A 25,265-nucleotide genomic window follows, 5' to 3' on the forward strand; every position below is an offset into this window, starting at 1 on the left:
AGCTGCCCTAGGTGGTGCCACTGTGTGGCACTGGAGTAGGTCCTAGCCTGGTTCCACTGAACAAAGTGCTACCCCAGGCTCATTATGGGCACACGTGGTGCGATGAACACCATTATAGTTTTGCTGTTGTTTTTCCCCAGGATAAATCTATCCTGAATGTTCACAAGTTAGGCTACATGCTGTTTGTCCACTCTTTTTGTTTTAATGCCAACATAAAGGCAAGTTACATTGTTACAAAAATGGTGTGGATCCAATCTCAACAGATGTTTGACCAACAATGGAGCTTGGGAAAAACCTTACCAAATCACGTACCAAACTTTCAGGGAAATTCTAAGTTGTTAGACATCTGCCATGAAAGCATTTCTGTATTGCCTTGGTATAATAGACCCTTTTCTGTGCTTGAGTACTGATAGACTGAAGTCCTGGAAAGCCATCCCAGTTGCTACCCGCTGAAGAGCTGTGTTGCACTGTGACAGTGTAGCTGGGCGATGCCTCCAGGAGCTTTGCAGTAGGTAGCCAGGACTTACTGAGTAGTACTGCCTCCAGCTGAAATGACACGTGTTGCCAGAGCCCCTTACAGAGTGTGAGCATATCTTCTATCAGTAGGTCAGTGTAGCCATCAGTCAGCACTTCCCTGGGCCAGCAAGGGGCTATGGTGACATGAGGGAAAATGGTGTTGATGGCACGCAGGAAGTCTTCCCCGTGCATGTAGCCTGGCGTGTCGAAGCTCCTGTAGGACACGGCCAGGCTCACCCATACGGGGCTCCATAAGAGATTCTTGGCATAGACCGTACTAAGGAGCTCCAGCGTGGGGTGAAGTGCATCTGGCTCTGTTACATTCAGGAATATGCCCCACGGGTTTTGGCTCCTGTATATTGTCTCTAGACACTGTTCCAAGGGGGTGCCTGTTGATGCAACTGGGATGAGATTTCCACTGGTGCCGTTTTGTACAGTGACGTCCAGTACGATCATGCCGCTCCTGTCTAGAAAAGAAACCAAAGAAGAGATTTCTCTTTACAAACTTGAGCACAAGTGGCCTCTTGGATGCAGCAAACTTACTGGTAGGTGTAATTTAGGACTAGGAATTCGAGTCATGTAATGTCTCCATTGTATCTGGGTTTGGGTAAAATTAATTTGACAGCTAATTCCCACTGGGCTATAAACGATGGCATGTCTTATTGTCTTGACTGTTTTAACCGAACTCACTGATCCAGCTGTGGGGTTAAAACTACTGGAGGATGCACTGGAGGAGGCAAGAGCTTCCCTTAGTCCGTGCGATGTCTTGCAGTCCTGGCTGGTAGAGCAGTGCCATGCTGCTGGAGGCCTAGTTGCTGCTATACCTCCTCTAGACTATTGGCCGTTAGCCCGGGATCGCTGGGCCATCTGAATCCCATTTCTAACCTAGGATTGTTGCTCATGATGGATCCTCAACTGCTTGAAACGGCTCGGGTTTGAATCATGCACCATTAGGGCTTCCTGCAACTTGCACAGACTATTCTACAGCTGTTGTTGCTGCTGGGCCAGGTTCTCCCAGTAGTCGGCCTATAGATCTTACTTTGTGGTAATTCATCCCACTAAGCCCATTTATATCCCACCCTTCTGCCCCCAGTGCCACTGGTTTATCTATTGACATTACTGGTGTAGAGCTCGCAACTCAGCATCTCACAGATCCCTCCTCCTTCCTGTTCCTAACTTCTCATTTCCTTGCCTTTTCCACGGCTCTGTCTGTAACCAGCCCATTTGAACATCTGCTGCGATCCTAGCCTCCCTGCCACAGTGCACTGCAACACTTGGGACGTGCCAATTATTCTCCCTCTTATAAACTCATGCTGCCAAGATTGTTTGTTTTTTTTAGACGGCTACAGGAGGAAATGTGTGACAGTCACCTGTAAGCATGGACGATGTCGATGTCTTGCTTTCATTGTGCTCCATCGCATACCACTCTATGGAAAGGCCATCCCCGTTTGATGGGTGAAAATACTCGAGTAAGTCACCCCCAGGGTAGTAGACTCTCTTCCTGGTCGACTTCACTGTGAGGTTGAGAGGAAAACAAGCAGACACCATCAGTCCCTGCAGTGTATTACTTGTGCTTCTGTCTCTCAGGCTCTGCCTGTAGGAAGAAGCCAACACCAATCTGTGAGTTACCATCACTGCTGCTTTACCGGAGGTGGTAAGTTAGGCCTGTAACACAGCCAGGTCTGTGAGTTGTTAAATGTGCCATGACTCTGCTCAGGGGAGGGAACGACCTAGAACTGCACATAGGATTAAATAGCCAGGACCCCTGCTCACAGACTGAATGTGGCCTCTGTAGCCAGCAATTTAGCTAACTGTGTCCCGATCAAGCAGCACTTGTTACCGTTTAAACTGAACCTGGGATCATGGGCAGATGAAGAGTGAAAGCACTTTACAGCTGATCAGCTGTAAATTAAAAGCTCAGCATCCAGTGCTGCCAGTCCCAGCTGTCATGCATACATGGCTGCGAGCACAACTTGGGCTCAGCGCTTCCTAAGTGCATGTTAACTGCTGCTGCTGTCACTGACTGGCGAAAGACAGGGGAGAGCGATGCCTCTCTGCTTGTTTGTGGTGCGATGGGGTGTTGCTGTAAGTTCTGCTACTTGACTTTTATTACTTCCGAAATTTAGGCCTTGTCTATGCTGGAAGGCAACCAGTGATCTAATGAACCAGACATCACAAGGGACAATGTTCGAAGCAATTCAATGACAAGATTTTTAAACTACCGCTTAAAACTCTGGGAGGACCTGATGCTTTTTTTACCACCTGCTTACGTCTCATCTTACAAACAAAGATCCTTTTCCCTAAGCATCTAGGGAGCACTAGGCACCACTGCTTCTCCAATTAAAGTGCGAGAGGTTACAAGATCCCCCCCGCAAAAATGCCCTGGCAAAATCAAGGCAGACCAGACTTGGCAAACCTGACTGCTCCCAAATAATCTAAGTCGTTTTAAAATGCACCGTGATCAGATTATGAATGAGACCGAGACACAGTTGCCTGTGATCACAGGGGCCTGAACTCGGACTCGAGAGGTCTCTGCGAGTCCTATGTTCCTCCACAACCCCCCGGGCATGGGGAGGGGGAACCTTTTTCATGTCGGAGCAGCACAAGAGAGCATGAGCGCTCCTTTATCCCCGTGTCACTCGTCAGCCCAGATGGCAGAGCAATGCATTTCTCGGCAATAGTTTCTGCCCCCCATTTCCAGGTCAAACCTCCCTCAACAGTAGCTGAGCAGAGGTAGCTAAGCACAGGATGCGATGATCTCTGGGTATGAGAGGAAAAGCCTGCCTTGGTGGGTAGGGAGACTGGCTGGTCTAGGAAGCCTTTTCTCCCCTTTGGATCCATGAGAAGAAGGTGTCATAGCCTGTCACCCTCTGCCTATTGATTTCGACAGGCAAGGACTGTGTCCTTCCTAGTCACTCTGCTGATTTAAACCTGGCGTTGAGCTGAGAGGGCTCTGGCACAATTTCTGGTTATATATCTGCTTTAGGACAAGGGACAACTCACTGTATTGCCCCCCTGTGCATATACCACAGGTGTCAAGGCACAGAGGAGTGGGCTCCAGTGAACTGTCTGCATAGGCAGTGGCGTAGCCCTCCCCACCCATGAGACTGGAGCAGAGCCGGGAGGCGGTGTGGGTTTGTACGAAGGGCACAGGAGACCGCTGCTCTGTTCTCAGCTCTGCCACTGACCTGTTGGGTGACCTCGAGCAAGTCATCTAATCGCTCAGTGCCCCGCTGCCCCCACTCCCAGCCTTAGCCCTATTTATTTAGGGTGCAGGTTCACAGCAATGCAGTCTGCCTTTATATCAGTGTTACTGGGGAGGGGACACGATGTACAGCCCTACGCTGCCCTAAAGCGCTCCCCCATGAGGTACAGTTACCCCTTGGAAATCAGGAGTGTGGGTTACGTGGGTGGTGGGAGTGTGTGCCCATAGCTCTAGTTAGCTCAAGCAAACAGGCTGTTCCTCACTCCTCTCCTGCCTAGCCTGTAACACTGCCTATTGCAGGCAGCTGCCTTGGGATTGCTGCTCACTCGCCTCCTCCAGCTACTAGTGTAAGTATTCTGTGTCTCCACCCTATGCAAGCTGTGCGTGCGTGCAAAGCCATTGGTGCACTAGGTTTAGAAACAGATATTGCCAAATGAGGCAGATCAGCTGTGCTAGGACATGTCCCGGGAAATGCACATTGCCTGTTGTCCCACTTGTTGGTCTTGCGGGACATTGGGCGACGTGTTGTCCAAGGGGCCAGGTCCTGTGCACCCTGGGAGTCCCTGTGCAGGTCAAGCTCTGGCAGCACCTAGCTTTCTCCACTTCTTGAGACGTGTCCCCAGGGTCTCCAAGGAAAGCCAGATAAGGATCTGGGGGCTTTAGGGGCTGGATCCTGTATGGGAACTCCTAGGGCATGCAGGCTCGGGCCATTCAAATCCCCAGAGCACGTGCTTGAGGGTGGATGGAGAGCACGGGGAGCCCGCACTCTCCCACCATAAAGTAAACAGACATCCGCGGCTAAATCCCAGCCCAAACTGATACTCTCCAAGTCAAGGCCACTATTTGTGGTGTGACAAGGGGCACGGGTGTCTGTTTATTTAGCCTTTGTGCTGCCATACCAATTTGAACGGCAGCACCACGGTGGTGAAACGTGATGCGTTTCCTCCCTAGGCTCCCAAGCCGACACGGGGCTGCTGGGCAATACCGTCATCCAAACATACAGGCCATTTCCTTGAACTGCGACAAGACGGGATCATAAATGTCGTAGTAGATCTGCTCAGCACGGCTGTTATCCCGGATGAAGAGGAGGTCCTCCACCGTCACTGGGTCCGTCTTCCCCTGCCACAGGGTCAGGCTGTACCTATGGAGAAAAGATGCAGCTGGGTTGGCGGGGCTTCCTGCAGGCTCCTGGGCTGCCTCTATGTGACTTGGAGGTGCAGCTGGCTACTTAGCCACAATTTGTTTGTGGTCTTTCAAAGGGAAAAGCACCCTGGGGCTTAAGTGTTTGGCAGCTTCGGGAATCTGGAAAGCCAATATTGCCCAGGGCACTAGGCAGTTCTCTTTTAACTAGTCACATGGCCAGGTTTGTTCATGCTCAAGTGTCTGACTACAGCAAGATTCCTGCAATGTGGGTATAACGCATGCTTAGAGGCCCCACCTGCTTGAGCTGTAGTGTAGATAAGGCTCTGCCGGCCATTACTGTTCTCTAGCTGCCAAGTTAAACCCCTTGACAAATTGAAGACAAGCTGGTGCTGTGGATTGCTTACCTCTCTGACTGGTTCAACAGCCAGCTGAAATGAGGCCAGGCCAGTCTTACCATGATGGCTCGGACAGGGAAGGTGACCCTCTGGGGCAGCTCCCCGATGAGGTCGTGCATCTTTTGAATCATTGCCCTGGTGTAGGTTTGCTTTGGGAACAGCGGTGAATAGAGGGTCGTCCACCCTGGAGACAGAGTGCAGTTCGGGTACTTCTCCTGGATGAGCGAGAGGAACCTAGAGCAACCACATTTAAGGCAGGGTTTACTGCTAAGAAGCAACTCCAGGAAGCCACCGGCCAAGCAAAACCACATTGTTAAACCCACAAATCTTTGAACTGTGTAACAGATGCCACTAGATGGGGATCTTGATGTATAAACGCACATGCACACAGGCGCTGCTACTGGCACACAAAAGCGAGTTTGCCTTTTCTCCCCCGAGAGGACAGGTGAGGATGAGCTGTGCCACTGATCTGCACCCACCGCTCTCTCGTGGTTCTCCCTCGGCTCTGAGCTAACCCTTCGATAGGTCTACTGCGGCCCAGAGCCGGCCTGTTTGGATTCACAGCAGGCTGCAGCAATGTGGGGGACATGGTCTGTCTAAGGCCTGAGTTCAGTGTAAAAAAGACGGATGTTTACAATGGTATAAATAGGGACAATACTTATAAAAGAAACCTACCCTCCCACTCGGTGCCCTGCACTTTCAGCCGTGCAGCACATGATGTGGCAACCTGGAAAAACCTGTGTATCCCGCATAGCGCGAGGAGGCTGGCATACCTCCAGCTTGGCCAGCAGGCTGGGACAGAGCTTCAAGAGTTATTCATTAAACTGTGATGCTATACAGAAAACTGCAAACGCCTCTTAAAACACAGCAAATTGCTTTAACTGCTGTATAGAAAGATCGTTCCCGGAAATGCTGTAGGGTTTTAGTGTGATTAACTTAGGACCCTGTTGATTTGAGCCTCATTGAACCTATAGATGTCTGTCCCTGGAAGAGGGAAGAGCTTCCAGAGCTGAGTCTAACTCCTCTCTGCCGCTGTTTGTTTCTCCTAAGGAAAGGAAAGGTAAACTGCGGTGGGGGTGGATAACACATTTCCAAAATGAATGCTGCAATTCCTGGCCATGTTGTGGATTTAAGTATGGCCTCAAAACTCCCGTCAGCCACATAATGTGCTCACTGGTGTGTAAGGGGCATCCGAAATCAATAGGGACCTCGGGTCATGGGAAAGCAGGCTCCTTTGAGTTTAAAAACTCTATTTTCTGTCCAAAAGGTTCATGTTGCCAACCTGGGTTGGTTACTAGTGTTGTGCATTGCTATACAGACAGTAGGGTTGATTAAACTCATGTCCCTACAAAGGCGCCCAGGGGGAGAAGGGACGTTTAGAAATTCCTCGGGCTTGTTCTCCCCACCCCTGTATTTTTGGACATACAACGCGCTGCTGAATATAATACCTGGCTTATTTTGGAAAGGCAGAATGAAGGGGGAAAAAAAGCTTTTTCTTCTTGTAGTAAGTGACTGAGTAGCAGTAGCGAAGGAGCTGCCCCCGCTCTGTGCATTGTGCAGACTTTACTGTAGTTTTTGCCTGGTGAGCGGCGGAAACTGCTCTTACTGTATTTCCTGGCATGTAATGAGCACTCCAAATGCCAACCGCTGGCTTTTGGGGGCAAACAAGGATTGCATTTGATGCAAGAAAATACACCACCTACTGCAGCTAGTAGCATGAAGGCTCAGGGGTAAGCAGGCCCCTCGGTATTTCTGTGGAGCTGGTCCTGTGTGACCGGCAATGCTAAGGGGTGATGTTTTCCAGTGTGGTGTTCTGGAGAGCTCTCTTATCGCCTTGTATATCAGCTGAATGCCCATCTCTGGTGTCCCCGGTGGCTGTTGTAAAGGCTTTAGCGCCAGGTTGTAATCGAGTGTTTCGTCCCATGTCTATTGTGTCGTTCTGGGAGATAAGGGCAGGGGAATATTGAATAGCTGTGCGCACCTGAGCGGTATCTGTAGGCTATGACTGCTACCTCTGCCTCTTCCTGTAGCTATACCAGCCTAGCAAAACCATTGCAAGCTTAACCCCTGCTTTAATCAGGAACTGGCAGAGGTAACAGTGACAGCAAGAGATGATGCCTGCTCCTGAGCGACCCCTCTCCCTTAGCAGTGGCTGACTGGCATGGGGTCGATTGGCGTGTGCTTGACTGGGGTGACTGGGGGGTGATGGTTCAGATCCTCCGGGGCTCGAGAAGCACAAAGCAAGTGGTCAGGAGAGCTGGGCTTACTCACGTGCTGGCATTAAGTGATACGTTGACGAGCATGTTGGGGCCCTCCAGAATATCCGCGTTCAGCCACACGGGGCGGTTGATGTCCACCTCCTGAGATTTCTTTAGTAAAATCTCCAGAGCAGGGCCAACGGCTTTGATGCTTTTGAAATCCAGCTTGATCCCTGCCAGAGAGAGTGGTGGTCTTTGCAGTCCCGGTGCCACTTGACACGAGTGGCTGATCCACTCCCAGCACCTTTAGAGAGGGGCCCTGTGTTTATCGCTGCCCTGCCGCGGGCCACCCCAAGTGCTTCTTCATTATGTAATCATGTCATAGCAAAGTAGGGCTGGAAGGAAGCTCGGGAGGTCACGTCTGAGACGGGATCATAGACTCATAGAAAATGAGGGTTGGGAGGGGACCTCAGGAAGTCACATCTAGTCCAAACCCTGCTCAAAGCAGAACCAACCCCAACTAGATCAGCCCAGCCAAGGCTTTGTCTACCCGGGTCTTAAAAAACCTCCAAGGATGGAGAGTCCACCACCTCTCTGGGTAACCTGTTCCAGTGTTTTACTACCCTCCTAGTGAGAAAATTCTTCCCAATAACCAACCTAAACTTCCCTTGCTGCAAATTGAGCCCGTTGCTCCTTGTTCTGTCATCTGCCCCCACTGAGAACAGGCCAGCTCTGTCCTCTTTTGAACCTCCCTTCAGGTAGTTGAAGGCTGCTGTTAAATCCCCTGTGTCTCCTCTTCTCTAGACTATATAAGTCCAGTTCCTTCAGCCTCTCCTCACAAGTCCTGTTCCCCAGCCCCCTCACCATTTTTGTCACCCTCCACTGGACTTTCTTCAATTTGTCCACATCCTTTCTGTAGTGGGGGACCAAAACTGAACACAGGACTCCAGATGTGGTCCCACCAGTGCTGAATAGAGGGGAAGGATCACTTCCCTTTACCTACTGGCAACGCACCTACCAATGCAGCCCAGGATGCTGTTAGCCTTTTTGGCAACAAGGGCACACTGCTGGCTCATAGCCATCTTACTGCCCACTGTCACCCCCAGGTCCTTTCCTGCAGAGCTGCTGCCCAGCCCGTCACCCCCAGCCTGTACCGGTGCATGGGATTGCTCTGTCCTAAGTGCAGGACTTTGCACTTGTCCTTGTTGAACTGCATGAGATTCCTTTTGGCCCAATCCTCCAATTTGTCTAGGTCACTTTGAATCCTAGCCCTACCCTCCAGTGTATCTACTCCCTCCAGCCCCGCAACTTGGTGTCATCTGCAAACTTGCTGAGGGTGTGCTCCATCTCATCCTCCCGGTCATTGCTGAAGACATTGAACAAAACCGGCCCCAGGACCGACCCCTGGGGCACTCCACTTGATACCAGCTGTCAACTAGACATTGAGCCATTGATTACTACTGCCTGATGCTGCAGCCAGTTCTCTATGCACCTTATAGTCCATGCATCCAGCCCGTACTTCCTTAGCTTGCCTGGGAGAACATGGTGGGAGACCATATCAAAAGCCTTGCTAAAATCAAGGTACACCACATCTACCAGTTTCCATATGTCAGTCCTATCTATCCTTTAGACAGGATCATCCCTATCTAAACCATGCCACAATACATCCTTGTCTAACCTCTTTCTAAAACTATCAATTCTGTCACGTAACTGCAAGGCCCAAAGTCACCAAAAGTGCCCTAACCTGCCACAAGTAAAGCAGGGGGTTGAGGGCTGGCAATGTCCGACAGGGTCATGAACAGAGCATTTAGGCATCCTTTACTTCCATAAACCACTAAGGGCAAGGGCTTGCATCAGCTGATTGAAAAGCACACCTTCCCTTACCTTTGTGTGACGAGTTCAGGACGGCATCCAGCCACTCCTGGAAAGAGTTATCACTGTAGATGGCAGGAGGATGTGCCATGATGGGCTTGGTTGTCTCATTAGGGGTCATGTTTCCTTCTATGTTGATATCTGCTTCCAGCACCATGACCTCACCTGTACAGGCGATGAAGCACAGGATGAGGCCTTGTCTGGGTGCGGCATGACGAGAGGGAGAGACTTGGTGTATAAATCACAGCCCCTACACCTCGGGGGCATTTCAGGAGGCATTTCACTCTTGCAAAGTGCTGAGCACCCTAGGTAGGATCCAGCACTGCGCTTATCTTTCAGCAGGCATGCTTATGCTAAAGCTGATAGGACTTGAGAGGAGTGCTGTACTTGCTACGCCGCCTCCCCCAGTGACAGCAGGTTTTGTCAGCAGGGGAGGGCGACCACAACCTCTGGCTGATATAGGTATGGTAGCAAAACATGGTGGCACAGACCAAGCCTCGCATACCTACGTGATGACTCCAGCCTCCTCTAGCCCAAGTAGAAATGATTCCCATATATAATATTCAGGTCCCCTCCAAGGCAGCAAACAGTGTTACCACCCCTGCCTCTACGTTAACAAGCAGCAGCCTCACTGACGGTCAGTACAATGGATGAGCATGTCTGGGTGATCAGGAAAGGCCTGATCCAAAACCCAGCAAGGTCATGGGAGGCGTTATGTGAAGTCATTTTTGGAACTGGACCAAAGGCACCAGAAAGGTGGTTCTTCTCGACTTGGCGTTTACACCCGTTCCCAAAGGGGCTTGTTACCCTGAGCCCCACTTCCAAGCGATAAGCGCTCCCTGACTCCTCCTGGGTGATGGACACAGGACGGCAAAGTTCACCGTTCTCCTTCTGGAAGGGCTCCAGACGCTCCCTGTGACAGATCTGATCTGAGAGATAAAATGGGTGATCTGCGTGGCTTCGCACAAAGCCATCAAAAGCTGATTTTTTTTGCACCGCCATGGAGCTTTCGGTCCTGTCCGCGTGCACATTATCGCCTCAAGACAGAACCGTTTCAAACTGAACGTGGCACAAAACGTTCAATTTTTATAGAACAGTCTTATCTCATGAAACTCTGAGCAATCCCTCCTTTTTATCACTGTGATGTGAACTATCCCTTTCTACTTATCATTAGAGATTGCTGCTGCTTGATTAAGTGTAGAGAATGATATATTCATCTGAACATTAAACTTTAACTGACCTCTTCTCCTCCTTAAGTATTAGACTTTTTACTACTAAGAAACCCACTGTCAGGCTGTTTTGTCTTATCTTATATCTGGGATAATCCACTCAGAAGTGTCTCGTAGGGTGGAAACCTCTCCCCAATCAGATGAATGTACAAAAGAAGCAGCTTTGCAAATGCTGAGTGGCCACTAATCCCATGTGATCACTCCAAAATCCAATATGCTCCGGGGCTGCCTGAGTTGCCCATATTGTGCTCTAAGAACTAGCAAACCCGCGGGCTGGAAGCACGGCCCCATTGACACAAAGGGGTCTGCTCACCGACTTCAATCAAACTAGGACTTGACCCCATGGCTTACCAATATCACATCATTAGGTATATAAGGGCCGAGCACGTGTTGTACCTCAGACACACAATGCCTGCCATCTTGCCTGTGGCGGCTATTTAATGCTTTAGAAAGGGGAAAACTCCCTGGTAGCTGAATGCAGTGCTGCTCGTGGAGGAAAAGAGGAGAAGAGTCCTTGCTGCCTCGTGCAGGGGTCAGCTTGGGACCTGCGGACTGAGGACTGGTTGCCCTGGCTAGGCGTGCTTTCCTAGCTCTGGAGACGATTGGGGATGGGAAGAGAAATCCATTACTCTTTAAAGCATCTTCCATCTCGCTCTTTCTGTTTGCAGCGTGGTACCAGGTGACATGCAGCCCATCCTTTCGGGGAATGCTCCCCAGCTGTAGCAGATACTCCAACAGGTCTCCAGCTGTGCTGAAGGCTGGCTTGGGCGCTGGCTCTGCAAAAAGGAGGAAGAAGCCTTATAAATAACTTTGGGAAATCAATGTCATACTCAGCCAAGCAGAAGGCAGGGTAGAGTTGCACCTTCTAGATGAACTAAATCAGAGTTGCGCGTGCGTTCAGAAGCAGCGGCTTTCTTCATCAAACTACAACAACCAAAGTCTGGACTTTTATGAGGGTTGAGCTAGGGACGCAAAGGGAGATAATGTTATAACCGCCTGACTGCGCCCAAAGATTTATGTCCTGGTAGAAGACGCTCGCTAGTATTATGGGATGCACTTGTTTCAACTCCTGCAGAGCTGAAGAGGTTAACGTCTGTTAACGAGACAGCTTTTGGCAGATGGGTGTGATGAATAGACTACCAGCTTCATCCGTGGGTGGGAAGGAGCCGTCCCAGGAATCGCCGTGCTTAGCATTTGGGATCAGATCCTGCAGCTTCCTGCGCAGGAGGAAAGACGCTCTGCCAGGACTAGCGTGCCAGGAGCTGGTGCCGCCAGTCGGTTAGAGCAGCGCTGCTCATCCTTTTTCCCCAGTGGGCCAGATGGGCGGTGGGATCCCACTGGTGGTCCCGATCTGGTACGGGGACCAGTGTGGTGGCACCATTTGGCCACGTGGCAGAGGTGTGGGGTAGCCCAGGTGTAACCTAGCCCCGTGGGGGCAAAAGGGGGCATGGCTTGGCCCTAACCTGGCCCCGCAGGGGGAAAGGAGAGTGGTCTGGCCCCGATCCAGATGCAGCACAGGGGGTGTGACCTGGCCACGATCAGCTTGGGGGTTGGGAATATGGTGGGGGATGGTGACTATTAATGGCCACCACTCCCCCCGCTGCCAAGTTTCCCACCCCGTGGGCCCGAAGCCACGGTTCCACGGGCTGTGTGTGCTTGGAGGCCAGGGATCGAGCACCCTGAGCAGACAGAGAGCCCAGCAGTCCCCTCGGACAGGCACCGGGTGCCTTTCCGAACCCCAGCGCAGACTCTCAGCCCCCAACCTCCAGCCACAAATAAGCCCTGTAAAAAAAAATATGCGCTTAAAAATCACCTTGCTCTCTGGATCCTAACAAATGACCTTAGTCCCAAACCCTCATGAACTCAAAGGAAACAAGCCAAATGATCTTTCCTGCAAGCTAATGACTTGTCTACTGAATCCACCTGAATGCACTATGGAAGGGCCAGTATCCAGCCCTGAGAAATGCATATTTACAGTCCCTCGGGGGGCTGTTTGTTGTCACTGAAGCCGGGCTTCTGGGGGAGCTGGGATTGCGAATGCTAGCTGCTGCTAGACACCGAGCCTGTTCCTCCAAAGGAGATGATGGGACAAACCAGGAGAGCCACAAACGCACACCCCCAAACCTCATGCTGCAGCATCTTTGCTTCCTCCTCCACCTGCCCCGCCAATACACACTTCCACACCCGTACGGCCCCTGCCCACGAGTTGGTTGTGCTGTGCCTCTTTGGCATAGCTGACTTCAGTCCACCGTCCGTCTCGTGCAGACAGCCGTGCATCTCTGCCACCGCCTGGGATCTCCGCTCCAGTTTGCCTCTGTACCTGAGCGCGGCTCCGTGCCGATGGTCAGACACACAGCTAGCGCGACGCAGGCAGCGACCACTGCGACAGCACAGACACCAGCAATCGCAGCTCCTTTCCTTCCCATGGAGGGGCACCTCTTCTTGCTGGAAGTCATCCCCGCCCTCTCGAGGCACTCCCTTGGGAGCGGCCGGGCTGTGCAAAAAAGCAGCTTCGTCCGACAGAAAAGCGAGGGACGGCTGGCTGTGGAGGGGAGCTGTTTAAACCGACGGCTCAAGTATCCTCAGCATTCAGGAGCTATGTACAGCCACCCAACCAGTGCTTTTAAAGGACCTCTTTGAAGAGCCCAGCCCTGCCTTGGGGGGACTTTGGCATGGAAAGGACTTTACACAACTTTCCTGGGCAGACCAGCCCCGCCTTCAGTCATTCAAAGCCCCAGTTTCCATTCTCACACTCCCTGCAGGGAAGTGGAGCGTCCCCCTCCCTCTGACGCCACGTGTGCAGTCTGCCGAGCCAGGCACCCGACAAGTGCCGGCTAAAGTTACATGCCTTCCTCCCTGAATGTGCTGGCGTGCATGGGTGCCGGGACCTGAGACCGGCTCTCGAAGCTCCAGCGGGGTTTGGAGAAACAAATACAAGGCCTAGCTGAGACCACTGCAGACCAATTCTCATTGCCAGGAGCTGTCAGTAATATTAGCCTGAGCAGCTGCTGTCTAAAACACGCAGAGATCGAGAAATGCAAATGCTTGGGTATTCAGGAGAATCTAAGTCACCCCGTGGTAGCCAATGGATCTGATTTTGCCTGCAGATACATGGGTGCAAATCTCCAGGATATTGCCAGTAGTTGGGTTTTTGTAAGAAGGGCAGGATTTTTATGGAAGTTGGGCCAAGGGATCCCACCCAAATCCATTAGGGCTGACTGTGGACTTCCTGGCCTGCAGCATATAACAAGGAACATCCCCTGCCCTGCTCCATGCAGTGGGTTGAGGCAATCCTCCCATTGCCATCCCCGTTCAAAACCAAATTGCTCCACGGTCATGTCACCCTTGCAGCTCTACCCTTTGACCTTGACCTGGAGACTTCCAACAGGCCTACCCCGGCATCACACCACGTCAGAGCAAGTGTACGTCTCCCACACCACCTCCTTTTTTCTCCCTGCCTGTCCAAGTTATACCTACCCATGAAAGTGCCCCAGTCACATGAGGTATCCCACCACACTGCCATTCTCCCAGGGAGACAGTGACCCACACAGACTTACACACAGACATGTACTCTATCAAATTCAACTTCGCTAGCAGAGGCGATGACCCGAAGGAACATATCCCCCCCCACATTTAAAGTCATCACTGAAATAGGGGAGTGGGGATTTTGCACCCAGGGTAGAAAGAAGAGACTGATTTGTCACGTAGTCATAAACCGGCTAAGGCAGTGCAGCCTGCTTCGTTGTCTGTTTTGAAGGCGATACGGCATCGACACTGCAGCCTCAGACCAGCTGTCACTGCTCAGAGCTGCCGTTGCCATTTCTAGCGCCTGAGCTGCAATTATTTCTGCCTGGGAGTGACTTAATTGCAATGAGCTCTGTTCTCACGAATGCACCTACTCCTGTGTATAGCAGTGCTTGCAGGATCTGGGCCCATGGGTGCTGGATTGTTTCAAATACCTGGCAGTGCCCTCTGGAGGTGCCTGTGATAGCAGCTGTATCAAGACCAATAATATGTTCCCCGCAGGTCCCGGAAGAGCCGTGAGGCTGGAGCAAACTCCGCCTGCTCCTGACACAAGTTCTGTGCGAGCAAGGGTGCTGTTTATCTGGTTTGTGGGCGCCCGCAAAGGGACTGAAGACACCCCATGGCCAGCTCCTTGGGGCAATGTGCTGGCCTGCATTCTCAAACCTGTGCGTGTGAATTTGCGGGTCGCACCTGAGGAAGTAAATCCCACATGTGCACGCGAATCACACCTCTGCAAGGCATGGCGTGGGCCACCCTGGCTTGCTCACGGGATGCAGGAAGCTGCACACCTGGAGGGCACTTGCTTTGGGCAATTTCCAAGGGCAGCTCAAAAGCTTTTCTAAGTCACGTTGGGCCAAAGTCCATACATGACAAGATGCTACGTGGGGACACCCAGCAGCCCAACTGTCCCTTGGCCGCTTCCACATCCCAATATGGCCTTTCCATAGTGGTTTCTCAATGCAATGAAGGACAAGACACGTCTCAAACCAGTCGGGCCCCTCCTCTGCTAAGTAAGCCCTTTGCACACTTCCGACAACTGATTTTCTTGGTTTACAGCCCGACTGCCTTGTGCACGGGGATGAAAGGCTTCCAGGGCGGGGAAGCATTAAAACAAATCAGCTCCTCTGCCCCAGGCTGGCTGAAGGTCGTGCTGCCGAGACGTTTCGGCACTTGTAGACAAGGATTCCTGCTAAACATTTGGCGATCTTACTCTCAGCATTGCCTAAGGCGCTACAGATGTTCTCCATGCCCTCGGAGCCGGTTTGATGGAGCAGGCTGACTTCATGGTGCTCTCACCGGCGATGCCCCGCCGGAGGCCTTTGAACAGTTCAAACAGATGCCGAGTATAAAACGCCCCCGCTCTGCAGAGGCACGGCTGCCTGGAAAACGGGAACGTGCTCGTTCTTTCTTCTTCAGAGGCCCCACGAATATCTCCGCAGATCATCAGCGCCGCAGCATCCCCTGGTTTTCCACAGCTCCCCGCCAGGATGCTCAGCGAGCCGCAGCGCTGTGTGCCAACCGTTTCTAAGGCGGCATCAAATTGGATCGTAATTACACCGCCCTCCTCACAATTAGCAAGCAGTGGATGCGACCACATCACTGACAGCACCGGGGCTGGAAATGGCCTTGGTGGGAGCGGGGCCGCGCAGTCTGTCTGGCTGTGGAAACGCTGACTGCTTCCATGCTAATTAACACAGCTTTCCTAAAGGCTCTTCTTGCAGAAAAGCATCTCTGTGTCACACACGCAGCGAAGCCGCTGAGCTGCAGCACGGATCCAAGGCATGTGGAAGAGTCAGTACAAGATCTCACTGCTGTCACTTGCTTTACAGGCCGAGAGCATGGCTCCGCCGTGCTAAACGCGGTGCACAATGCAAAACAGCCCCTGCCCTGGAAGCTGGCAGTCTCCATAGACAAGGCACGCGGAGGGTAGGAAGGGAAAACGCAGCTGCCTGCCCAAAGCCCCACGGCAAAGCGGTAGCAGAGTTGAAATGAAAACCCGGGTCTCCCTGCAGCAGCCAGACATTGCACTATGCTGCCTTTCTCATCTGGCCAGCTTGGCTATCAGAGGATACCTGCAGCCCAACCGGGAACCCAGACGCACTGCTCTGACTCCATGGAGTGAAGAAGGGTCATTCAATCTCAACAAGGTCCTCCAAGGGGGCAGACCCTCTCTCTGTATGGACTCAGGGGTGTCAAGCAGGCTCCGGTCCTCCACTGGCATTAATGCAGAATCAGGACCATCATTCACCAAACCAACCTGATATCAGAACAACTCACACATCCTTGAATTTGCCCTAAAGTATGATCCCCAAAGAGGGCAGGACCATGACACCCGCAGTCTGTATAACATAACAACAAAGGGGCACAAGGCAGGCAGGATTTTTTGGAGGAGCAGCTTATTTTTAGGTCCTGCTGTAAAATGCAATGTAACATGGCATGGCTGGACTGGCAGTTCTGGCAGTGGGAAGGGGAAGGTAAACTTGCCTGAAAGAGAGAACTGCTTTTGCACATCAGTTATATGGACCGTAAGCTTTTTGAGGCAGGGACGGTCTGCGTTTCCTCCTTCGTGCAGCACCCTATACAACAGGGGACACAATGGCTCCAATGCACACCACCACCATGATACTCGGAGGACTTCATGTAGCAGGGTGGGCACCAAAGCACTCAATAACGTAACACATCGGATACCAGAAAAGCAGTAACCATGCTGTCCAATGGACACTGCAGAAGGGATCGGTACAATAAATGCACAGCCACAAAATATAAATTGGATTGGGAGATGTTTAAAGGCCATCCCACTCCCCAGACGCGTGCAGAAAAGTCGGAGAGAATTTTGTCCTAAGCATAATTGCCTTGATGGGCAGGCTGGACAATGCAGGGCAGGGGTCAGACAGGGCCGACCCTGCCTTGAACAGGGGGCTGGACTACATGTGATCTCCGAGGTCCCTCCCAGCTCTGTTTCTCTGATTAACGCATCTGCTAACATTTGGATGGCCCACAGCATAGCCAGCAATGGTGATGCAACTCCTTTATATTTGGGTAGATGGTTACTGCTAGGCCGAGGAACTCCTGGACCACACCAAGGTCCATCTAATCCAGTCTCTCATCTCTGATGGCAACCAGCACCTGAAGCATCAAAAGAACAAAGCGGGATCCCAGAGGTGGAATAACTGAACTCCCAAACCAGATATTATCTTGATCTCGAACAGCTGGAGTGTTTAGTGACCAAGTCGGCCCCTGAGGTATGAAGCAATCATCGGTTTGCAATCATTGGTTATAAGTCCTCTGGACAGCTGGCCTCCCAAGCTCCCTTCCAGCCCTACTTTTCTGTGATCCCTACATAAATAACCGATCCCTGCTTGAACCTTAAATGCTCAGTCAAATGAGCCCAGGGCCACAGCTTCTTTAAATCATTAACAATGACAGCAAATACTCAGTGAAAGGCTGACCCCTGATCAGCCCGGATTGTGCGGCACCCTATAAAAGCTTTGCACAAACAAACCCTTTGGCTTGGAGGGAAGGCGAGGTATGATGGAGAGGACAGCGGGAGGATTTATGTGACAAGGATGTAGCCAGGACTCCGGCAGATTTCTCGCTTTTCTCCAGTCCGCGGCCCTCGCCGTTATGAAATGTTTTCAAGGCCCCGATAATATATTTTATTTCAGCGGTAGCAAGACATAATTAGACTGCAGCACATCTTCCTCAAGGCTGTCTCCGCTGAGGCCTCTCCTGGAATTTACGCCCCAGGAGTGTCAGGATGCGGTAAGGAAAGATGTTGTCTCCCGCAGCCCGACGCTTTCAGGTGGATGAAAATAAAGCAGCGGCAGAATTGATGTGCTGTAGCAGTAGCCATGTGGCTTTCCAGAACGCTTATTTGAATTCATTTCCAAGCTGCTGTAGTAGCAAACAGGCCACTCTCTTCTATCCGCCGCCACCTGCCGGACGTGGGCGCTCACTGCTCTGTAGGCAAGCTGCGTCCCCTCTTCCCTCTGTCTCGGAGGCGTCTGAAAGCTCGTGTTTCGCACTTGGAGCATTGTCTGTGGCTGCCCAAGCACTTGCAGGCACTAGAGCTAGGCTCCAAGAACAGATGTTGGGCCCCATCTGGCTCAGGGCGTCACCTGGTGCCTTCAGGTGGGCAGGCCTGGCGTAGCAATGAGATTTGAATCGGAATATACCCCACGTTCGAGGGTGTCTGGTTCCCGAGCTAGCATGGGAAGCCTTGCTTTAGTGGCGTTATAGATTCATAGATTGTAGGGTCGGAAGGGACCACGAAGGATCGTCGTGTCCGGCCCCCTGCCCCTGGCAGGAAAGAGGACTGAGGTCAGACGACCCCAGCCAGGTGTCTATCTAGCTTCCTCTTGAAGACCTCCAAGCTAGGTGATAGCACCACCTCCCTTGGCAGCCAGATCCTGGCCACCCTTACTGTGACAAATCTCTTCCTAATGTCTAACCTGAATCTATGCTGGATGCATATGAATTTGTGGGTAGAGGTGAACCTGGCTCTGGACACATCCAAATGCTGCCACTTGAAGCTGGTGGGAATAAAGATTACAGCTCACAGCGAACTTCTCCAGGTCAATCCAGAAGCGAACAGTCCCCCTCTCCCATTTGAAGAAAAGCAAAATTGCTCTAGTGATGAGACCCGAAGCAGATCTTAGTGTACCGTGTCGTGCTGGTTCTTCCCTTTCCCGCAACAAAAGCAGATTGTGTGCCCAAAAATGCCAGGGATCTTTTCCTACAAGTAGTTTCATAGCTTTTTTAAGATCAGTAGCAGAAGCCTGCGATGTGATGCTCAGTTTTAGTCCTTAGGTGGCAGCAACTGCACAGACGGTTGCGACGTTGCGAGTGCAGCGTCTTCCTCTCCGCGCAGACGTTTTTCCGGGTTGCAGACAAGCATGGGGCATGGGGGGTAGTAGGATTATCCCATAACTGAGGGTTAGCAGACATCAGTTATGCTCCCTGCCAAGCCACAGTCTGTTTGGGATGATCTGGGGTCATCTCAAGCAGGAGGAAGGGTAGGAAGGTGTACAGGCCCTGGCAGCCCCCTCCTCTGACCCTCGAAACCTCAGGAGCCTCCTCTGAAGCCCATGTCAAATAGCCTCTCTGTATTCAGTCTTCCCATCTGTAACCTGGGGATTATTATTATTTTTTTCTATCTCCTACCACAGTCAGGAGGGTTACATCTTTACCATATTCAAATGATTTTACGGTCCCCTAATGGAGGGCACAAGGGACGTGCAAAAATAATAAGAACAAGCCTGGCATCAGCTAAAACAGTAGGAAAGATCAATAAGAGCTTGGCACACGTAGCTATAATAACCCTGCGATGTTAACGCAATGCAGCTTTGTGTGTAGCTGCTTGTATCAGCTTAATCCTGGTTCATAGCAGTAATTTGCTGTTGCCACTTAAAAATGGCACGTGGCCTCGCACTCCCCAGCAGTAGCATCGCCATCATTTAACCTCACGCTTTCAGTAACTCAGCACGACTTTCTGTAGAGCCCACGCCTGGGCGTAGCAGGGACTAGGATTGCTGATTTGTAGCTAACAAAATACCCCTTAGCAGAGGTGGTGGCCTCTTGAAGGCTTGGATCAAGTGTAGTAGCTTCTTAACCTGGCAGGGGAAATACCACGTATCTGTGTCCACGAAGGCAGTTTTCCTGAACCGCCATGCAGCAGATCTGCTTTTCTGGCGTGGTTCAGTACCTGCCGAGGTGCAGCAGCTTTAAACCCAGTTTATGGAAATGGGAGTCTCCTCCCTCGCTTCCTCCGAGGGCCTTCTGGGTGAGGGCAAGCAAAACTCGGGGGCACCCGAACCCCAAGCCTCCGGCCTCGGACCTGCAAGTAGGAAGCCCGCCAAAGGTTTTGGAAACATCTGATGCCCCAGGTGCGGATGGAGGATGTTTGTCAGTAGTAAGGCCACTTACGGTTCGGGACTCTTAGATTTGGAGTTAGTTTGGGCCGATTTGACAAATGAAATAATTAAAAAAAGATTGCAAGGGGCACAGCGATGCAGCAGGGGTGCGGGTGCACAGGTGGGGATGGGGTAACGGGGCAAGGAACTGCACCGGTCATACGACAGGGCTGTTAAAGCAGAAGTGTGTGTGCATATATATACATTCCCCCCCCAAATAAGTTTTGTACCCTTAGAGGGCTGCACATTAGCCAAGTGCTAATGCAGGCAGGGGCATGGATCTGCAGCATCGCTCAATAGAAAGCAGAGGTCCCAGGCGGGCAGGGGCCCCTGAGCAAAGTTCATGATCAAGTCCAGGAGATCCCTGCTCCCTCGCTCCGCCCGGCTGGGGCAGGGCCTGGCTGCGCTCCGCCCCACCCCGGCAGCAGCTGGGCGCTGGCTCTGCGGAGGAGGTGAGTCCCCAAGGGCTGCACCGGGTGCCTGCCAGCCGGTCCCTGCAAGGCTGGGACTTGCACTGGGCTGTGCCCTTGCTCCAGAGGGGTCAGGGCCAGCGACTGGGGCCAGGAAGAAATCCCACCCCCCCAGCCAGATTGGTGTGGGTCCTGGGGGTTTGCCTTCCTCTGCAGCGGGGGCTCGGGACCCCGCGAGCCTGCACTGTCAGGTGTCCGGGTTGCAGCTGTATTGATCTAGAGGAAAAAGCAATCCGCACTCGTGGCAGAGGTGATCTCTTTTCTCCGGCTGGCTGGAGTTTTGCAACTTTGCAATTAAAGGCTTTTTTGTTGCTGCAAAACTCTAGTTGGTCGAAGCGATCACCTCTGCCACGAGTTCCGGTTCCCAGAGTGTAGTCAGACACGGTCCTTTGGGTGAATCTGATCTCTTTTATTAGACCGACTTAAACTAATAAAAGAGATCAGATAGTTTAAGTTGGATAGATTAGTTTAAGTTGGCCTAATAAAAGAGATCAGATGCACCCAAAGAACCGTGTCTGCACATGTCCTTGGGCCAACACGGCTACAACCTACGGTACACCCCTGGAGTGACTAGTGACATTTCACAGCAGCAGGATGTTGGCTGCCCAGGTTCCCCGGGCCGGGCAGGTTCGGGTGTTAGGTCTGGGTTGATGGTTTGATGTAGAGTTTAGCTGATGGTTTGTATGGGATGGTTTGGATAGGGATGATCCTGCCCCGGGCAGGGGTTTGGAGTAGATGGAGGCCCCCTCCAACCCTGCATCTCTATGCGTGTGTGACTCTCCCCATCATCTGTGTCACTTGTCTGAAGGGGACAATGCGAGGATGCAGCCATCTCCAGCGGGTGTCATAGTATCATAGTACGTAGGGTAGGAAGGGACCTAAACAGATCATCAGGTCCGACCCCCTGCCCCGGGCAGGAACGGGTGCAGGGATCATATCACCCCAGCCAAATGTCTGTCAAGGCTGCTCTTAACATCTGTATGACTTGCAGCTGTTCCCTGCCAGTGGATGGTACCTCCTCTGTATGGCAGGCCAGGGCTGATGGGCCGAGCTGCTGCCAGGCGGATGAGTTGTCTCCCAGGCTGTTGTGCGGCTGAACTGGCCCCACAAGGCTGCCTTGTCTGAGCCCTTTAGTGGAGGGCTTTGCGGAGCCAGGGACGTTGAGAGCTTTTGTTCCTGTACTCAGTCAGCGGGACATTTCTGCCTTGGTTCTTAATTTCTAACCACCTGCGCAGAGGAATTACAGCACAGGACTCCTCCGCACTCAAACTCCATGTGACCCAGGCCTCCGTATGGCCTGACACCGCTCTCCGCATGGTCTATCAATGTCTGGCTAGCCAGGACTAGTCCCCTGGGCCTAGAGACTGAATGCTATTTCTTTGGCTTTACCTAGCCCAACCATTACTAGTCACCATCAGACCTGGACTGTGCGCCCAGAAACAATGCGTTTATGTTGCCGCTAGACCAGGAACCTGACCTAATGATTTATCAAAATCGTTGGAACCAAGATTATCCAGGTGACAAATCTCAGCGGAGTCGGGGAGGACACCGGGAGCATCCAGCCCCAGTGCGTCTTGGGCCATCATTAGCTTATCTGGTTTATTTTAATTCTTTCAGTTATTCCAGCAGGAGTTTACAATCCTCCATATGTCTGTTGTGAATTTGAAAGACCCACCCCACTGTGAAATGCCCCATATTGTGTCAAGGAAACTAATTCATTTATAACATTCTCATATCACAGCTGCGATGAGATTTCCCTCACTTTAATAAAAGATCATATGAAACTAAGTTGCATTCCTAGGTTTCTCCTTGTCTTTGAATAGGCTGAGGACAGCAACGGCAGCTTGCTAACAAGCCGGGTGCGTCCGTGCTGGCCCTGGGACCAGAAGTTTCTGACGGGGAACATCTTTGTTTCCTGAGTACCATGCCGACAGATACGGAGCCCTCAATCTTGGTGAAAGTGCTTCACCTGATCTTCCTTTCAACCTTCTGGGGCATGCAGATCTGGGTCACTTTTGTGTCCGGTACGTTGCATTTGGTTCTCATTCATTCTCATGCTTTACGTTTGCTTGGAGACCCTCATTTAAAGTAGGGATCCGTGGTGCTGAGTATGGTACAAATACTTAACAAGAGATGGCCCTTGCTTTAAAGAGCTTATAATCTAAATAGAAAGAGTAGGGGAGGGAACGGGAGGCATAGGCAAGTGAAGTGGCTTGTGTGAGGTCCTGCAGCGGGGCAGGGGCTGAGCAGGGAACAGAATCGCTTTCTCTGGCCTCCTTGCCCGTTGCCGTCTGTACGGCATCGTGCTGCCCGGCTTCCTGGCTTTCACCCCAACTCACAAATGTGAGCATCGTGACTGAAATGGCATTTGCCATGACCGATCACCCGTGGGCTGACGGCACTATCTCGCTGCAGCGAATGGAGACAGGCACACAGGAGCCTGCTCTCATTGAAGTCAGTGGTCCAAATCCCGTTACCTGCAGTGGGAGCAAAGCCTAGGCCAGTGCTTAAATACTTCAGACTCCCGAGCCTGAAGAACTTGCATCAGCGAAGAGCTGTGTTAAGGCATCAGATCTTTACATCTACACTAGGTCACGCTATTTCATCCCAAATCCTATTATTCTGATCCTCTTATTTTCTATCACTCACTACTTCAGGGATGATGGCTGGACACTGGACTTCCTGCTGGCAAGACCTTTCATGATGGGAAAGACTAGACTTCATTTTTCTCTCTGGAACCAAAAGCTTAGATACACAAGGAGGTAGCGGTCCTGCCTCGAGCAGGGGGCTGGACCAGATGACATAGCGAGGTCCTTTCCAGCCCTATGTTTCTATCCTACTAAGTCCCAGAAAACCATTTCTCTATAATGAACTAGGAAGCTTTTATTTCTAGGTCCCCAGTCCGAATTTAGCTCAAACTTATAGTGCATAAAAGACACTGTGACTGCCTGCGCACGTGAAATGAGCTCGCCGTCTCAGTGCAGTTGAGAGTGGAAGGGAGCTGCTGTTAGGTCGTGGAGACTGAACTCCCCCGTAACTTGTAGAGGCACTGCGCGGCACATCGTGCTTGTTCTTCAGATAAGCCAGGCAGCTTTTTTTGGTGGTGCTCGGGAGCTGGTGTAGTTCAAAATGGTGCCAGAAGAAATATCTGCTACTCTCTGCTTTCTGCAGGTTTTGTGATGGGCAGTCACCTCACCCGGCACACTTTTGGCTTCATTCAGAGTCGCCTCTTCCCCTACTACCTCCACATTGGCTCTGCTTGTGCGTTCTTTAACCTTACCATCTTTGCTATGTATCATCCCAGCGAGCTCCTGAATGAAGAGGAAGCCACCCAGGTAGCCTCCTCCTTATACACCTGTTTTGTCTTCCTGTAAAACCACCATAAAACATTGCAGTCAACCTAGAATCAGCCTTATATCACTTATATAAGAATACTTATATCTGCAGTACGTTTGTGCATGCCGTAAAAAATACCAAGTCAGGAACAAATTCAATGCAGTTTTTAGTGGTTTAGTGCATTTAACCTTTTGGGTCCTGTCCTTAGTTATTTGATTCGCCTGTGGGATTCTGTAAGGGCAGTGGCAGTTCACGGTCTTTTATCTGTAGTTAGCAACCTATTTTACTTAAACTGAACTTGAAAACATAGGTCGACATAATCAGAACAACATGGCGTTGAATTAAGTTAACTAGGGTGTTAAGGCAAAACTTAACCAAATGAAGACCTACTGCTGATGCATGGGGTTATTCATTACATTTAGGAAGCCCAGACAAGGCTAATTGTCATCTGGACAACTAGTTTACAGGCTTTATAGACCTGCACAGATGGTTGGATGGAGGGTTGTAAAGGTGAAGGGAGCAGTAATCATTTGCATTAAAATGTTCACAGATGGTCTGTCTTTCCCTTGCAGATCACAGTCTTCTTTGTTTGCGTCACTGTTGCTGCTCTGAACGCCCAGTGGTTTGGGCAGATTACATCGGAGATTATGGCGGACATGCACCTCGTTGAGCAGAGCTATGGCCTAGGACAGGATATCGGCCTCTTTTCAAGAAAATCTTACTCCAAGCTGCGTGAAACAGACCCAAAATACAAGAAACTGTCTCGTCGGCTGACCCTGTACCACACCATCTCCTCACTCTGCAATCTATGCTGCATTGTATGTAATGGCTTGAGCCTCTACTATTTGGCTACTCATCTTTCCACGCTGTGAGAAGTGCAGATAAGCTGGATGAGAGTCCAAGAATTCAAGACCCAGGAAAAAGATGCGTTCACCTTTGCGTGCTCTGCCCCCTTGAAGGCAGAGTGTACCCGAGAACATTTCTGAGTTTCTAGATCATGTCAGCTAGATTCCCTCAGGTTTTACGGGCATATCTGCAAATCCTCCTTTCTGTTGGGAAGGCCAGTCTCTGGCAGATCATCTCATATGCAGCTGTTCCCATCAAAGTCACTTTTACAGTCATGTCCCATAACATCAGCTGCTACAAACTGGATCATTCTTGGGGGTTTATTAAAGGTGGCTGCCCGTGGATTATTTGAAGCTGGTCATCACTTGAGCTCTGCCCTGTTTTTGAACCACTCTACATTGTTTCTAGACATGCCTTATCATTTGACCCCTTCTGAATTTTTGCTCACATGCCTTTGTTTGGACTGCCTCTAAAGTTCAGACTCTCTTCCATCTTATTATGCCACTGAGTGCAGTTGAAAATGGTTTGCATCCCTGCAGACCTGGGAACAGAGCTTGAGAAGGGCAGCAGACCAAAAGCTCCTGAGGAGGAGAAATTTTAGAAGGTTTAGCTCTTCCC

At 51.3% G+C, this 25,265-nt stretch overlaps 2 protein-coding genes across 5 annotated transcripts; one reads left to right on the forward strand and one right to left on the reverse strand.

Annotated features, from left to right (window-relative positions):
- Nucleotides 1-180: 180 nt before the first annotated feature.
- Nucleotides 181-13,430, reverse strand: FAM151A (family with sequence similarity 151 member A). 3 transcript variants are annotated; one of them, XM_014598707.3, is made up of 8 exons: nucleotides 12,879-13,430; nucleotides 11,188-11,334; nucleotides 9,342-9,494; nucleotides 7,531-7,690; nucleotides 5,269-5,493; nucleotides 4,723-4,862; nucleotides 1,887-2,030; nucleotides 181-983 (listed from the first exon to the last, which is right to left on the reverse strand). In XM_014598707.3, the coding sequence occupies exons 1-8, from the start codon at nucleotides 13,012-13,014 to the stop codon at nucleotides 331-333; spliced, it is 1,758 nt and encodes a 585-aa protein (XP_014454193.2). In that variant the 5' UTR covers nucleotides 13,015-13,430; the 3' UTR covers nucleotides 181-330. The 3 variants fall into 3 exon arrangements, with proteins under 3 accessions (XP_014454193.2, XP_059583844.1, XP_019334821.2); XM_059727861.1 differs by lacking the exon at nucleotides 12,879-13,430 and having other exon boundaries at nucleotides 10,955-11,280; XM_019479276.2 differs by lacking the exon at nucleotides 12,879-13,430 and having other exon boundaries at nucleotides 10,910-11,280.
- TMEM205 (transmembrane protein 205) lies at nucleotides 6,157-24,991 on the forward strand. 2 transcript variants are annotated; one of them, XM_006258593.4, is made up of 4 exons: nucleotides 6,157-6,319; nucleotides 22,289-22,489; nucleotides 23,637-23,800; nucleotides 24,374-24,991. In XM_006258593.4, exons 2-4 carry the CDS (start codon nucleotides 22,390-22,392, stop codon nucleotides 24,671-24,673), a joined length of 564 nt encoding a protein of 187 aa, XP_006258655.1. In that variant the 5' UTR covers nucleotides 6,157-6,319; nucleotides 22,289-22,389; the 3' UTR covers nucleotides 24,674-24,991. The 2 variants fall into 2 exon arrangements, with proteins under 2 accessions (XP_006258655.1, XP_019334823.1); XM_019479278.2 differs by lacking the exon at nucleotides 6,157-6,319 and adding an exon at nucleotides 20,402-20,447.
- The last annotated feature ends 274 nt before the right edge of the window (nucleotides 24,992-25,265 follow it).

This window comes from Alligator mississippiensis, chromosome 5 (assembly GCF_030867095.1).
Source record: "Alligator mississippiensis isolate rAllMis1 chromosome 5, rAllMis1, whole genome shotgun sequence".
Classification (NCBI taxonomy): Eukaryota; Metazoa; Chordata; order Crocodylia; family Alligatoridae; genus Alligator; species Alligator mississippiensis.

Bases quoted from the DNA above. Each gene is read 5' to 3' on its own strand.
- TMEM205 (XM_006258593.4), top strand. From the start codon at position 22,390: ATGCCGACAGATACGGAGCCCTCAATCTTGGTGAAAGTGCTTCACCTG. The intron at 22,490-23,636 runs GTACGTTGCATT...TGCTTTCTGCAG, and splicing joins CTGGGTCACTTTTGTGTCCG to GTTTTGTGATGGGCAGTCAC. The intron at 23,801-24,373 runs GTAGCCTCCTCC...TTTCCCTTGCAG, and splicing joins ATGAAGAGGAAGCCACCCAG to ATCACAGTCTTCTTTGTTTG.
- FAM151A (XM_014598707.3), bottom strand. From the start codon at position 13,014: ATGACTTCCAGCAAGAAGAGGTGCCCCTCCATGGGAAGGAAAGGAGCT. The intron at 9,495-11,187 runs GTAATGGATTTC...TCGCCTGTACAG, and splicing joins GATGGAAGATGCTTTAAAGA to GTGAGGTCATGGTGCTGGAA. The intron at 4,863-5,268 runs GTAAGCAATCCA...TTTTCTCCATAG, and splicing joins CTGTTGAACCAGTCAGAGAG to GTACAGCCTGACCCTGTGGC.